We start from the raw sequence: 16,453 nt of genomic DNA on the forward strand, positions 1-16,453 counted from the left end.
CCAAACGGCCAAGTCACGAAAACTTCAAAGGTATGGCCAGCGGTAACAAGAAAAGCAGTTCAGCCGCAGTAATGCGTTCGTCCCCTTCCTCGTTTTTCCGTGTCCTCCACGGTCTTGCACTACGCTTCCGTACGAACTCGGACTTTAAATTTTGCTTCATTTGCAGTAGCCGCGCTGGCTTAACTATAGCTACGTCACGCTACCGTAGTTAGTGATCACGTATACAGGAAAACTCCAATAAAACCAATATATATCGCTTTTTTTCATCAGAACGATTGATATGAATATACTTTTATTATGTTCTGTAAACTTGTTTGTCGTACGTTAACGCGCTCAACTCATTTTGCTCGTTTCAGGGGACCGCGGGTTTCGAACGTCAAATAGACCACCTTTTTGACATGTCCAAGTAAGTGTTCTTAATAACGTTAACAGTATGCATTAGCCCGTCCTCTCTTCTGTGTACCGTTCAAGCTGAGCTATAATTCTTATTTTGCCGTATTAACGCCGAGCCCTTTCGTGATATCCAGGTATGTAAGATTACCCCTTGTACGCCCTGTCTTCTAACGCGAGAGTGTCGACCAAACTTAAGTGCGCATGCTCACCTTTTTATGCACGCAGACAGCAAGTCACAGCTCCGCAGGCTTGTCTTGCCAATCATCATGAATGCGTTCGGCCGTATAGGCCTTCCTATAACTCTTCACTCAATGCTATGTTATGTTTTACTCAGCTATGAATGGTACGTCCATCATAACTAACAACAAAGCAAAAGTATGTGGAGTATGCGCGGGTCCATAACAAGACATAGAAAGGTCACCATCTTGTGGGCAAGAATTCATCCGTTAGGACTACTCTTTGTCGGATCAGACCAGAAACGTTCCAACCCATTTTCTTGGCGGCAGAAATACGCTCGAAACGGCCGCTTTGTTTCTCCCGTAGTAGATCTGTGCCGTCGGCAGAATTACCAACGCGTAATATTATGTTAAACCTGCGAACACAGGGGTTTACAAATGTCGCACATCCTGTTCATGCATCCTGCCCCGCCTTACAGCATACTATGGTTTCAACCCAAGTACAGTCGCGTCTCAAAGGAATGAGTGTATCCCACTGCTTCTCGTTCCTATACTCGTAGAAACTAAAGGCACAATACGCGCTGGACCTGAAACGATTCCGCGTTCTGTGTGTTGCAGCTACCTAGTGCAGAAGATCAAGGACAGGCCAGATATGTTCCATCTACTACTCGAGGTGAGACTCACTATCGGAGCCTAATATTTACACTACAACAGGTGCAGAGGTGTCAAGGGAACAAAATGTATAGTCCAACGCTAGACATATTTGCAAAAAAGAAAAAAAAACTCGATTTCTTTCACTCAGAGAAACATTTATAAGCGAGAGATAGTCTAGCATATTGACCTAGTTTATCCAAGATATTCACAGGAAGAAGGAGACTCTTTGTCTGGCCCTTGCGCCACATCACAGCATCGTCATCATCAAGAGACTTGAAGCGATCAGCTGTAGTCGTACAACACTGACAAAGAAACTTGTTTTTCTCGTTGCTCTGACGAAAACAAAAATAAGTAAATAGATTTTATTTCGTTTGCTTTTATCACTTTTCGTCAGGGCAGCAGTTGGTACTTTGAGCGTTGTGAACAAGAGACGTTCACAACGCCGAGAAAGACGAGGAAACTTGTTTTCGTGAGGAAAACATATCATTTTTCTCATTGATTGTCAAATATATTCTGAATTGCGAAAAAGAACATTGCAAACGCCGTTTCGCCTTCTTAGATAAGACTTAAATGTTCAAAATTTACTATCTTTCCGTGTCTCGACCCTTGGGCACAGCGACAGGAAGGTTGGCGATGCCATCGAGGATATTATTACCGGGTCCGAAATATTTAGACTATAAAATCAAAACATAAGGTGTTGTTATAATTCTACAAAATCCATTATATTAGCTGCATTTTTGTTTTAATTTATTCTTACATTCTACTAAATTAATAAGCTACAATCTACCTATTACTTCTCATATGCCGATTCACCAATTTTGTTTACAGTCATTTTATCACTCTTTTTCTTATTGTTATGTGGAACTACCCGATTCTTGGCCAATCCCCCCATCCCCCAATGTGTGCATTTGGCCCTAACGTCTAGGCTCTACATCTACAACAGTTGTTGCCCCGACGGAAGCAAGCTTCCTCGTATTTCTCGGCCTTGTGAACATTCTCCTGTTTGGCCACTGGATATACGACCATCGAACTCGTCAGCTGTCCTTATCGTACCACGCGTGCGTTGTAATTTTTTTTTTACCGGGAACACTACACTACGCTGCACTCCACCGTGACAGTGGTAGCCAGAGACTTTTTTATGCAAGCAAGATGCCACATACGCGGAAAGGACTTGCGCAACGAACTCGGATGATGGGAGCCAGTCGTGAAGTCTCCCTTCTCTTGTCGCAGCCGGAGCTAGTGAACGTGTGCTTCTGGTACATTCCCAAGAGGCTTCGCGGAAAGCCCCACAGCAGGGAGAAGGAGCAGGAGCTGGGAGTGGTGAGTGTGGACCTTTCCTCCTCCTGTCGGCACGCAGTCCTCGTGATCTAGTTGCAAAACAGCGCAAGCTACCAAATACAAGAAAGGGAACAAAACGAGCGCTCGGGTCGTTTTCTTTTTATTCCTGTCCTTTTGCGCTCTTTTTACAAGACACTATAAAGCCTTAGTGTACAAAATTCAGCAGTGATATTAAAGAGACAGAGTAATGGAAGTTCTGTAGCCAATGAACGTCTTACATCGTTCCGACACCGTAGTACATGTCTACAGATAATTCTTCTCTGGTTTGGGATCGTTAACGTGCACGACGGTGCACAGGGGCGTCTTCACTTGCCTCCATGCATCCAAACAACAATCTCCGAAGTCGAGACACAACTGCCAACATAAAAATAGTAGGGGTGGGCGAATATTCCAAGTTTTTCATAGGAAACTACACTAGTTATTCATATTTGTGTTCGAAAAGGATTCTGTATTTTCGTATATTCGAAACTAACCAAATATTTCCTAACTAGCAACTGTTAAGTTCTGATTATTTTTCTCTGTCTGCAAAACAAAGTATCGCAAATTATCAGAAGTGAAACAACAATAGTTTTTAAAGCACTACAGAAACGAAATGGGTAATGCAAGATTTGTTTTCGGTCTCGCAGCAGAAGGCTATTGCATGACAACCTGTAATCTTTGCTTCTAGTCTTATCATAAGAAGCCAAAAAACACTGACACTGACATAGGGGAAGTTAGTTGTACTTACTAGGTGAATTAAAGAAACGATAAATAAATGGAAATGAAAGTGGATGAAAAAAACAACTTGCCGCAGTTAGGGAACGATCCCACGTCTTCGGATTACGCGTGCGATGCTCTAACCAATTGAGCTACCACGGCGCCGTTTTCCCCGTCCACTTTTTCTGGGTATTTATTTGTTACTGCTAAAACTAACCTTGGGAGTGTTAGCCCAAAGCTATGCATACGAAATGTAATTTAGGTGCAAACACGTAGCGAAGCGAATGGACAGCTCAAGTAGCAACGAAATGGGGTACGCGGCAACGTTTGCCATTGAGGTCTATCGGAAAGGTAGCGGTACTTTCGATCATTCCGGGGCCAGATAAAGTGCATAAGAAACCATGCGCTCTTGTTCTTTTTTCTTTTTTTTATGAGCATAAGGAGGCTATTGAATGAGAAAGTGCAATGCCTCCGTGAAAGGCCGTATGGGGCTGGATTTCATATAGGAAATCAGGCGAACTTAAGGGCGGGCCACGGACTGCAGACAGGCTTGGTCGAGTCTCCTGTCTTGAACTTTGTTGATGTGTCCTTCTATTTTCTTTCTTCATTTATTCCAAGTTTTCACGTTTTTGGTGGGGCTTCGTCGCGTTTTCTTTCAAATTGTTTAAGCCCCCCCCATCACCTAGTCAGGACTAATGTTTCCGCCATGAAGTCTAAAAGAGTGTCTTTTTCTGAGATAGTTGGCGCGGGTGGTTCATCTTGCATCGATGACAGAAAGAAAACGAAAAGCAGAGATGTTAATCATGTTTCTTCTGGTTTGCTACCCCACAATTTGGAAAGGGAAGATAACGAAAGTGCGAGGAGGTTGTGATGCCAGCGCCCATGCACGAAAACGAGTTCAATGTGCGTTCGTGGGCACACAGCGATATCCGCAGCAGAGTGGCAATGCCTGATTCCCCCGCCGATGAGAGTCCCACGTCTCGTGCCGTGTGAGGGCGCGCGCTTCGTGTCTGTCTGTCTCGCGCGCTCTCTAATTCGGACAACCTCTCATCGCGTGACCGTGGATGCCGCTTTCTTTGCAAATTCTGACATGGTGCGTGCAGGTGACAGCGCACTTGAAGGCGCGGATGATGAACACCGGGACGCTGATGATCACCTACCAGCCCATCTGGGACAAGCCGAACTTCTTCCGAAACATCGTTTCCAACGCGGGCGTGCGACGAGAAGACATCGACTTCCTCGTCGAGGAGCTGGACCGCCTCGGCCACGACCTGTAGGACGCTTTCCTCCGACGAGCGTCTTCCACGCCACGTCCTCTGTTTCCCGGCGGCCCCGCCACTGTCCTTCGGAGTTGGCCAGACCGAACCGAGCTGCTGTGAGGCCCCGCTATTTAGGAAAAGCAATCGCTGATATACGGCCAGGCATGGTAGTTGACGACGTGATGTTGTCCCAGCGGGAAAGAACATCGCCGAGTTGTTCGATATATTTTTTTTTCCTTTTTCGTTTTCGAGAACAAGCCATCGATTGATGGCGGTGTTCTTGTTACACGGTGAAGGTGTTGATCAAGCAGAAGCCGGTCTAACCTATAGCGTTGTTCGTTCGTTGGGCAAAACGTATACGCGGGCTCGAATTTCGTGAGAAATCTGCTGGTCCTTTTGTTTTACAAGAGTTGTTTGATGTCGGCTTGTCTTGCTACGTGCACGTGGAACTGTTATAATAGTTAGCCGACCTTGTTAAGGCTCAGAAGGGAGAGCTCCTCTGGGGCTTTTTTTCTGCTCCTACGTAACCGGGACGATATTCTGCTCTGTGAATGTGTTATAGATATGCGCAACACACAACATTTGGCGAGCTCTACGCTGTATAATTAAAAAGAAAAGAAAAAAAGGAACTGAGAGTGAGAAAAGCCGGACAACAATTTCCAGCGATAAAATTGAGCATATTACAGGACGTAAAATCGCAGCTTGTGATTGTGCGTTTTATAGTATCAGGGAAAGGTCCGGGTAACTCGAGCACCCAGCTGAAGCTTTCTTCTGCTATAAGCGTGGGTTGCAGTGCAGCCACTCTGATTGGCTGTCGTCTTTCCTTATAACTTATCGGTTGTGGCATTGCTAGTGGACTAATAAGTTTTCGTGCCACAGTGCCTATTTATTTCGCGCACATGTTTCACAGAGGGGTGAAATCTTGTGGCGGGTTTAGTGACGGTGTGCCGGCCTGTTTATTTAAACAGGCCACACGGTATAGAACGAAATGTAGAATTTTGCTGCGTTATAAGCGACGTGCTATGGACTGCTAAGCGAGCTAGATGATAACAGTTGCTGGTGTTTTCTGTCTTATGCACCGCATTCCCTCAGCGATAGCCGGTGCCACGGTTCATCGCTGTAGTTAGCCCTATAAATTTGGTCAGGCCTATATGAATATTTAAAATCTTCGCGCGTATCCGCATACATTTAGGCTTACTTTAAGGAAATCGTACAATTTCCGTAATATGCGAGCTTCTGTACGATGCCCACCGCCAAATGTGATCATCGCGTGAAATATTAGCTTTTAACAAGCCGGAGGTGAGGAAAGAAGAATCTGCGCTTCTTTCCTTTAGCGGTGCCACACTCGTTATACGTACACACTGCGTTTGAAACTGTATTTCATAATGCCTGCTTTTACAGCTACCTCTGCATTGTATTCCTTCACCTGATTTTTTTTGTCAGGACTGGCTCTTGTCCAGAAAACTATTTTCTTGGAGAGCTTGTTTCTTCGTTCGCTTATAGCAAAAGACGTGTGACGCTCTATTACGCGACAACAATAAGCGATGTTAGGGGGTTTCTATGAATACAATTAGACAAGAAAATACATAATCGAATTACCACTGCATAAAACAGACATCTGGCACTTACATGCATATAAAAACATGATAATGAGCAAACTTTTACGCAAGAAACCGGTTTTGCTGCCTACATCCACTGCTTATATGTGATGAAGCGCATATTTAATTATAAATTCTGGTACTAAATCTACTTTCCAAAACCTGCGAGATGTAAACAATGGCATAATGTAAAATTGATAATGTAATAGCACAAAGATCAATGTTCATGTCAAAAGTATTTTCCTGTGGCAACCTACAAAAAACGAATGTTTTACGAACATCTGCACGTCCATGTCTTCCGCTATTTTTGGTGTAAACAAACCAAGCAATAGAAAGCGTGAGATATATCCGATTTAAATTACTGCTGATATTTTTAACGGCGACCAATCCAGCAACCACTAAAACGTGAAATAGCGGCTTGACTGAAAGCACGTTCGTAGAACGTTAGTCAGCCAAAGAATATTGCCTTTCCTAAACTATATCTGCGTGGCGGCAGGCTCTCAGACAGTAGCGTTCTCGATTCTCGAAGAGCCAGGAAACAAAGGAAACTCGGAGGAACTAAGAATATATGCTCGACATAAGACTTTCCTTGCCTAGAAAAGAAAGAAAGAAAAAGATCAATAAATTGACACCTTGCACTGTGTCTGCATTTTCCAATCGCAAGATAACAGATGCATAAATATATGTATACATATGTGTATAACGCGTACATCGTGTTCCTGTTGCGGTTGAAGTAGCGTTGACACGTGCCGTACGCTTGTTGAGTTTCACATGAACCGCGTTGCGTTGAATCGCGATGAGTTGTAGGCGAGAAAGGAGAGGAGTGTTTCTTCTTCGCTATCGTCGTTGCTGTTGTTGATTTTCCGCGAGTCGTTCGCGGACGAACATAGACCATCCCCGCAGCACGTGCATGGTGGCGTCGTCGATCAACACGAACATGTCGCGTCGTGTGACCAGTTCGGAAATTCGGCGATGACGCACCGCGCGGCTTTTCGACGTGCCAAAGCAGCAAAATCCCAAGTCTTCCAGGAGCAGGTCGCGGGAGCTTTGAGCGGGCAGGCCAGCTGGGCCTAACTGCGCAGTGTCAGCTAAGCCTATGTCCGCCATCTTTGTCCCAGACCTCCCTAACACGTGCCAATCGTGCGCTCTGTATGTGTGTGTAGATGAATATCGTCTCGTCGCCAGGACACCGGGACGGTCAGTATAAGCAGGAGAGAACGATAGCAGATTTATATCACGTTGAACGTTTACAGAGTCTATATGATCCAGTTGTTTCGCGTTTAACGGTTGAAATGTGGCGATGGAAACTTCCCTGGCACACGAAGACCCAATGTCACAGTACGTGCTCTCCATTCGATCAAAACTTCCCCCCGTCCCTTTCCGAACGAGGTCAGCCGTGCTTACAGAGACATTCATTCTACGGTTTGTTCCTGTGCACAACTTCAAGTCATAGTATCCCGTAGGTTGTGGTTTTTTTTAGACAGGTTCACATGATTTTGATGCTATAGGTACACAGGTGCTAATATTCTAAGTTTGCAGTCTAAGTCTTCCCAGTTTGCAGTGATGTCGAAGAATTCACCTTTGCTTTGGGTGTATCTCATCCTGAGAGTTGACTGCCACTCGACTCCGCTACTTTATGTAGACCTTCAAACGTATCAGCGCGCAATCTGTTTTCAAATGAGACAACACGCAAGCATCGTACTTTCAGATGGGCTACACATTTTCATTGTGTCGTTTTCATCATGTTAGTGAATTATAGGGACTGCCTGAAGAAACAGTTAGCGAAAGATCATTCCAACTGATCAGGAAACGCTAATGATATGCGCGTCAAATCGTAACATTGTTTTTACTTAGTGCCCGTCCGTAATTAGCAGTCGCTCATTCGAACAAAAACAAACCACATCGGAAGGGCGCTTATCGCGATCATAAACCCGCAAAAGTGTACGGTTGACACGACTCACTCACCTATAGCGCTTCTGGGATGCACGTAAGCCTTGTAGTACAAAACAGCAACCCAGAGTTTTCCCTTGATGCATTGCGTAATGCGCCGCGGCAGCGAACCGCGTGTGTGAACGGTAAACACTGTGGCATTAAATAGGTGCTTTCATCCGCAGTCCTCTCTTGTCATTCCAAGCACTCCATTTCATAAAGACAATTAGTTTGTGCGTGGTAAACGGTGAATGTTTTGTGCTTCCATATCAGTTAACCTCGATTCTCCTGTGACATAAGATGGAAGTTGTTGATTGGCCTGCCTCAGTGCAACGGAAACAATGCTGCTGCAGAAAATCATTGCATATTGTCTCGAAACCTGCAGATTTCCAAATCTCGCCTGTAGCAGTGTATAAAGCCACTCTAAGAGTATTTCTCGTTTGCATAAGATATACCTGTAGAATTTACCAGGAATTGAATCGCTGCCAAGTATACCGAGTTCAACATTCACATGTTTCACTGAAAACAAATAAGAGGTAAACACAAAATTGAAATGTATCATGTTCGCGGCAAGGCAGCCTGTCACAATAAGACAGAACGGAAAACCCCCCGTCAGTGTAAATACTCGCCACCCTTGTACGTCCCGTATCATGATTCAAGACAGTATTATTCGTGTCAGTACACGCTACACGTCTGTGATGTCGCAAAGGTGTCTTGCTTGCCGCAGTCCTTCCCGTTCTCTTTCCGCTGGCTTAGGATTAGAGCTTCAGTGAGGTGAGTGAATGCAAATGCACCTGGTATCGCTACATTGACGTCGTTACGTCTTGCGCGTGAAATTCAGACATTCATAAAGGGTATAGAAGAGTGCACCTTTATCGTGTGGTAACCGCTATGTACACGCAACCGATATGGCTTGCCAGCACACCTTCCTGTTCGTACACACAAGGGGAAGCTTCTGAATGCCTCAGTGCCCAGTGCCCCGGTGACTGCTCGAAGCTTCGCTTGTCCGCTCCCGTGTCCGTCAGTGTTTGTTCCACCAAGTGGGCCCCAAATTTGCTTGTTGGCGCGCCTAAAACTCCAAAGTTGATTCGGGCGTCGTTGCTTACGAACAGCGCTGGCTGACCCTTCAGAAATTATCTACATAGATGTCCGAACCGGAATGCATGCGGATACCTGTAATCTGTGTTACCACGGCGTAGAGCCCTGCCTTGAATGGCTTCTCTCCCGCAGCACAGCCGTCGCACTTTCACGAAGGCGGATTCCGGAGGCCGGACAATCGCGATTCGTCTTTCGCTGCTGCCATCGTTAAACGAAGGAACAGCAGGGATTTCGAGCACGTTCGCACCCCACCCCTCAGTGATTGTGGACTAAAGAACGCGCTGTGGCCGCCGAAAACACTTCTCAGCCCGTGAATGACAACACAAGCAGTGGAAGGAAACAAAGTGGTGCAACGGGTCGCTTCCTCCGCGCTGCGTGCCGCTCCCCTCAGTAAACAGCGAGAAACGTCGCAGCCATCTAAGAGGGTCGAGAGTGCAGCATTCATTTTTTATAAACATATTTGGCCTTCTGCCAACAGTTACAATCTTAAACACAGAATAGTTTGGCGACCATGTCACGGCCCCGTTAACGACGGCCCCTTTAACGACGTAACAAAATACTACATTTTAATAAGCCTTTCTGCCTTGGAAAAGCATAAATTCATGAGCATATAATTTCATGAGAATATTTCACTGTCCGAAATAAGGACAGTTAAACACTCTCGACCCTTCCTCGGCCGGAGGAATTGACCCTTGAAGGTTTAGGACGCCAGGACTGGTGGTGCGAACTTTCCGTATCTCTATGGGCCAAAAGGCAGACCGCGCTGCGGTGGTCTGGTAGACAAAATCGATGCCGCATTCCCTGTACTACACTGGTCACGTACTTCCTGTTCATTTAACCGGCAGGTTATGTCGCGCGTTAGATTTCTCTGTGTGAATGGGCAAGGCGTTCCAGCAGTTACTGGTAAGCTACCCGCATTTTCTCTTCTTCAGACGCGCTCGAGAAGCGATGACAAGGCAAAAAGTAGAGCTAATTAAAAGTGATACAGCTATTCCGCTCATCACGTCTGTGATTAAAGGTAACTGCTTTCGCGCAGTTACTTTCTCCACAGCAGAGGGAAAGGGAGACGACCTCAAAGATTTTCGATTGGCGTGCGTTAATTTGCTGACTAAGAATGCAGGAGCTGCCCACAGCATTGGAAGCTCCTCACTGAATGTAATGGCAAACAGACAATCCTAGATTAGAGCTTTGATTCGAGGCCCGCAAGCACAGCGGTATTACAAAGAAGAGCTGAGCAGTGGAGTTCCGAACGCAGCTCCTAGACCTGGCCTCCATACGTCAAGCTTCTCACGTTACAGCACGTGATCTAACTCTGGCGTGCAACAGATAGAAGCACAAAGATAGTCACAACAAGTAAAAAAGTCTTCGACGCACTCTGTCAAGCCAAAAAGCAAAGAGTCCGAAATTTATCATGTGCAAATACGCAGTTTATGTCTTTAAGCTCGTCTGCTAGTCCATCGAGATGTGGGACAACCCACCTTAGTAAGTATAAGTTCAGCGCATAGACAAGCGGAAATCCGGCAGATCGTTTATGGCGAAGAAAGCCAGAAAAACCGTGTACCACCGTTGCGTTTCACTAGGCGCAGTGATACAACGTGCATCTCAATAGAAGTAAGCTGTACACTTTCGATTTTGCCACTAAACGTGCTAACTCCATGCTCTGGCCATTGCTGTGCCCGTGCTGAGTAAGTTGCCTTTGATTATGCGAAGAAGGCACCGGACGAGTCTGGTTGACCTTTTAGTGTGCAGGCGCCATCGCGTTTTCTTTTCAGTGGTCGGTCTCGCGAGAGACTACAGAATTCCTATACGTGGCAACTCCGCGCACTACTTGGTCGCAAGCTTGACCTTGTGCGCACCTCGACCGGTTGGAGCAAAAATTTTTCCTTCGGCGTCGCCCGTAGTACTTGCATGGAAAGGTTACCCTCCCAGGCCGCAGACCTTTAAAAAAAAAGGTAAAAAAAGAAAGTGGGAGAGCTTTTACAAGACGTCAAAAGACTGTTCGCAACGAAGCGGAATTTCGTACGAAATTTTCGTTGACTGAAAAATCACGTGTCGAGGCTTGTTTTCTAGACAATCTCAATAATTATGAGCTTCCATCGCCAGTAGTGAAATAGTTTAGTTCACGTTCTACAAAACGGCCGCCTTGCTGTTTATTTCCTCAACGCTACCAGTGATCCTCTTTGATCTCAGTTATGCGTAGATATATACATATGTATTTAACGTAAGCGTCGACAAATCGTATTATGTTGCGCTTCGAGACAATCCTCGATGCATCCGCTTCAAGCCCTGAGCAGTCAGAAACAGTCTTCCATGTATATATACGCAATATTATGAAGATCTTAAAGTTGGCATTGTAAAGCAGTTTTCACTTTGCATACTTTCCTGCGTCAGGCACGGTAATTCTGCCGATATCACAATGACACCTGAGTACTTCTCTGGGCCTTGGACTATTCGCTCCAAACATTACTGCGCAATTGCAGGACAAATATTTCGCGTACAGCATATATGAGACAAACCGTTGCTCAAGACTCTTAGCAATAAATGAAAGAAGCGTAGCATCGAGGATTAAATTCCCTTCCGTGCACCATGGTCTCCTCCATGCATGAACACTCTCAAGGCGGTGTAACGCGCATCTCAAGCAGAACATTTCCTTGTCTGCCACGTATTGTACTTTGTTTTCAACGCCGGCACAACAAAACGCTCCTTAAATCATTCCTCCACATAGAAGCGTTCCGGGGCGCTCAGTAATTGCACCATCACGCACTAAGTGAGAGTCGCTGGCAAGCACCGACGACAGCTACGTAAGACAGAGACGCTGATGTGTCGAGCTTCTTTCGAGCGGCATTTACGCCGCATAGCCGCGCATTGGTTGGCCCGCACGCACGCGCGGCCCAACCTCATTTATGCCTCGCAGCACAATCATCAGCGCCTCGCGCGGCGCCACAGTGGTTAAAATTGCATTCTCAATCAAGCGATAGCCCGTAGGAACGCATGCAGTCTATCTTTACATAGATATCTTCGCATGTGTCCGCGGGATGTTTGTTACGTCGCATGCGAGCCGTTTCCTTGTTTCTCGTATGTTTGTGCGCACCTGAGTGTACATACTCAGCTGGTTGTAAGCTGAAATTCGCGTGCTGTGTCGGACTAACCCGGTGGTGAATGCGTCGTATTTGTGTTTTCCGTTGTGCTTCACAGCTTTAAGGACGAAGTAATGTAGCCAGGGCCAGCACACGTCATACGGTTTACCACCAGCTCGTTTGAATGCCACATCTGGATGCAAACAAGCTATTCATGCTAAATATGCATGACTTAGAAAAAAAAGTCCGGCATTGCATCACACCTACATGCAACACGTATACAGAATAGTGCTTACGAAGTGCGGTTGCATTAGGTCTGCCAAAAATCTACTTGATATAGCTTTACATTTTTGTTTCTTGACACATTCTCAGTGCCAACTAATTCATCGCCAACCTGAACGCAAAAAAAAAAGAAAAGAAGATTTGAAGAGATTCCGCATTCAACTTTCTCCGTTGGCGAAGAAAATTAAGTCGGCACGTCACGTAGAGCATCTATTTTTCGCCGCGCTGACTGTGCTTTAGTCCCTGCGATGTGCGATGAATACCCTTGCATTACACTGAAGATTTGTGTGATCCTACCCTTCTAGCATATCACGCTGCAAATGGTATGTGTCTGTTTCGCTCGATATTACTGCACAGAGGTGTAAAAGCAGTCTTTACGAACGAAACCGTCGTGTTATGGCCGCTGCTTTAAGGCGAGCAATCTGTTCGTGCCGCATGCATGCGCTGTTGGTCGTTGTATAATGTTTCAAACCAGAGGAACAGTGTGGTCCTCTCATAAGAGTCAAGCTTTATTCACCACAATGGACAAACATTCCCAGTATCCTGTGTACATCACGTGTGCGTCTTGAGTCGGTGTACGTCTCTGGCGCTGCCGAGTGAAAACATTTGTCGTGAGCGTTTTCGTGAGTGGCAACAGTTCTGCGGCACATTTCGAGCCGTACCGAAATGCAGCTGTTGGCGCATGCGCGCAAGCCGCATCTTCCCGCCTGCCTGATCGGATATTTGAGAAATCAAGGCGTTGCGTGCGTACGTGTTCGGTGAACAACTCTTCTCGAAGCAAGTACAAACGGCGAATGCTGTAAATTAGAGCGATATGCAGCACTACAATGCACATAACTTCCGAAAAAATGCACGTAGAAGAGGATAATATCTGACAAGCGGCGACGTCCAAACGTTGCTTATGCGTGCTTCTAATAACCAGCTGTTCAAATACCACACGCATGACGTTCCTTGAAGTCCGCACTACACTATCGGCGAAATAGAAGTCGCGTCCGTGCAGAACCCGAGCTTGATAAACTTTTAACCAGTGACATGAGTGAGGCCAGCTATAATGCTTACAGTTAGTACATAAAATATCTTAAACCCGTTTCAGTCAAAGCTTAGCAGCTTTAGATAGCGTCAACACAATTGCAGCATGTTCGGCTTCATTAAAGCACGACTTGCAACGAAAGTTTCTTCGCCTTCGTGGGCACCGTTAATCAGAGTACAGCTTAAGTGTCGCATGCATAGGCGTTAAGCAGAATAGCGGTCCCAACAGGCAACAGGTATATTCAGTTTATTTCAAAGTTGTAAGCAAGAGCCAGCTGGGATCAATGTAACATCCGTGAAGATCAAAAGATAGGACAAAAAATGGTAAAAGCTGCTAGCATTGTTTGGTCACGTGGTGGGTCGCCGTACTTCAAGGTATTAAACTATGTGCAACCAAAATCCGCTAGCATCTTTGCTGGCGTAAATACACACGCAGGTTCTCATCAAGATGTCGCTGCGCATGCGTCGACCACTGTGCGGGTGTGTGGCGAACGGTCTTGCTGCGATGGTAGCACGAGCAACTGGTTCGAGAGAAACCGTGCGCACTCGATGGGTGGACCCTTTTGAAAACTGCAGGCTGACTTTTCCGCAACGCACCACTGCGGTCAACGTGTTGTTAAAATTACCATTAATGTGCGGCTAGTGCGCGTTTCCTTCTTTTCCTGACCACTGCATTTAGCGTGCAAGAAATGACAAACTACCGAAAACCTAAAGTGTAACGAGACATAACTACTATACGAATTTAGGCTCGTAATTTGTCCTATAAGAACTCCACGCCACAGCGAAAAACTGAAGAAAAAAAGAAAGCAGGGGGGAGGGGGAGGGCAGACTGCTTGTTACGGGTAAAAGGTAATACATCTGCTTCTAAATTTCGATCTGAAACCACGTTTCTGACTATGTTCGTGGATTCGAAGAAAATTTTTCCAATTTGGCGCAATAAACGTGAAGAGCTTCTAGGTGACCCCTCTTTTTTCTCTCTCTCCCTTTTAAACCTTATATTATTTGCAAATTCAATGTAATAATTTCGTGTAATTCAACAGTTAGCCGGCCTCGACTGAATGTCGCATAGCTACAAGGAACTAATGCGGGAAGAAGCTGTCTTTCGTCCTGGCGTCTTTTCTGCCACACTGGCGGTAAGACATAAGCTCCGGTGGCTATCTGTTTCTTAATCAATCTAGCATCCCTTACTATTTCTCTTTACTGTCCCATTCAAAGTCTTCAAAGGGGTCTGCCGCTTCGCTTAGTGCGACAGTGTCTCTGAAGATTAAAAAAAAAGAAAAGAAATAAACAACTAGTAGCTACACGTTGTAAAAGCCTTCCACCCGCAGCTTCCCAACCTTTGTTCTCCTTAGTCGAGGGGAGCCGCTAGCGAGCTTCCACCGCGGTGCGGGAAAACTTGCAAGCCGGTGCCTCTCCCACCGTAGTGAGCAATAAAACAGCATTGGCTTCAACAATCCGCTGTCCTGCAGCGATGCAGACGCTGCGCAGTTGGGAGTCAGTGAGAGAGAAAAAAAATACAGCCCTGAATGATAAGCATGTTATGTAATGGAGCCATTGTTGGTGTTTTTCGGCTCCCTTTGTCCGTGTGCGTCTGCCTCTGGATGTATAGTACCCTGGTAATGTAGGTTGTACGCTGACACATCACCCACTGAACCCTGCATAAGTAAAATTTCCTGGGGAAAGGTGAAGTCAAGAAAAGGCAGCTGTATATTGATTGTGCACGTGTGCGTGTATGGTGTTTCCCTGTGTTTTTTCCTCCCGATTAATACAAAGAACAACAAACATCCGTGTATCTGAAAACATAACGTTGGGAGAAATAGAAGACGTGAATATCACGGAAAACATCGCTGTATTTGAAATGAAACGATGCTTGTCGGCAATAAATGTCCAGTCTAGACGCTGTGATACCGTACCTTTCCTGCCTCTCTCATTCCCACGCTCATGGATTCCACAGACGGCGTGGAGTAGCTGCGCTGGGCCACAATGTGGAAGTTGCGTGCATTGCTTGCCCTATGCTCTTTCACAGGTCATGGACAGTACGTTGGCGAAGACAGGTTGATTTAAGCGCTGCCAAAGGGAGGATTGCTGCCATCTGCAGTAGTCTCTGTCGCTGCCACGCTCTCGCATACTGTTGATGAGACGAGGGCCAGGAGCGTCCCCGCTGCATCTCCTCCGTACGGGGTCCGCGCGTACTGCGGCATGGCCGTACAAGCTCGGACTCACCGCGTCTCCGTTGTGTCCGACCTGGTACGGCTTTAGGTTATGATGAACACTGTGTTGCAGTGCCTACACAGACTTGTTACAAAGTGCAACTTGTTGTTTGACGCACTCCAGGCTATCCACATGATGACGGGTACGACACGGTGTTTCCTTCGTGGGCACAGGACATTCGGGAAGGAGGTGTCCCGATTCCTCCCCAAGTCTTCAAGCGATATCGACTTAGTCAATGATTGGTCGCGATTGGCGGGTCCGTTTCAGGGCGGAGGGTGGACGGTCCGGAGCGGCACCGTGCGCTCCGCGGGCTTGCGTCTTGCTCCGCCTCTTGTCCGCCCGTCTCGTGCTGCGCGCTTCTGAGAAGCGACGAAATTTCCCCAAAGGAGGCGCTCGGAGGGCGGAGCAGTTGCCGGCATGCCTTGCAAGGCTATATCCGCCTACAGCCTACACCGTTCTCCTCCTTCTACTTTGTTGTTGCTGTTGTTAATCCCACTTCATCGCGACACACAAAATTAATTTAACTTTCCCGTGTACGAATTAAACGATTAGTCAAAAATTGCATTATTATTATCTTTTATTGCGAAAGCAATACTGCTCGAGGTTTCCGCTCTTGGCCGTCATTCCGGAGAATCCACCATCGACCTTTAGCGTGACCTATGTGTGACGTCATACCAGCTGTGGAAAAGCGGTGCCCTAACTCGGCACGTCGC

The 16,453-nt window shown here is 46.3% G+C and overlaps 1 protein-coding gene across 1 annotated transcript in view; it reads left to right on the forward strand.

Annotated features, from left to right (window-relative positions):
• The window catches only part of Gad1 (glutamate decarboxylase), a 158,436-nt gene extending 143,000 nt beyond the window's left edge, over nucleotides 1–15,436 (forward strand). The window contains exons 11-14 of the mRNA XM_075691666.1: nucleotides 357–406; nucleotides 1,188–1,242; nucleotides 2,454–2,543; nucleotides 4,361–15,436. Of these exons, the coding sequence (XP_075547781.1) occupies nucleotides 357–406; nucleotides 1,188–1,242; nucleotides 2,454–2,543; nucleotides 4,361–4,534 (369 nt within the window). The 3' untranslated portion in view covers nucleotides 4,535–15,436. The remainder of the gene's footprint in view (nucleotides 1–356; nucleotides 407–1,187; nucleotides 1,243–2,453; nucleotides 2,544–4,360) is intronic.
• Nucleotides 15,437–16,453: the final 1,017 nt, after the last annotated feature.

Source organism: Dermacentor variabilis, chromosome 5 (assembly GCF_050947875.1).
Source record: "Dermacentor variabilis isolate Ectoservices chromosome 5, ASM5094787v1, whole genome shotgun sequence".
Classification (NCBI taxonomy): Eukaryota; Metazoa; Arthropoda; class Arachnida; order Ixodida; family Ixodidae; genus Dermacentor; species Dermacentor variabilis.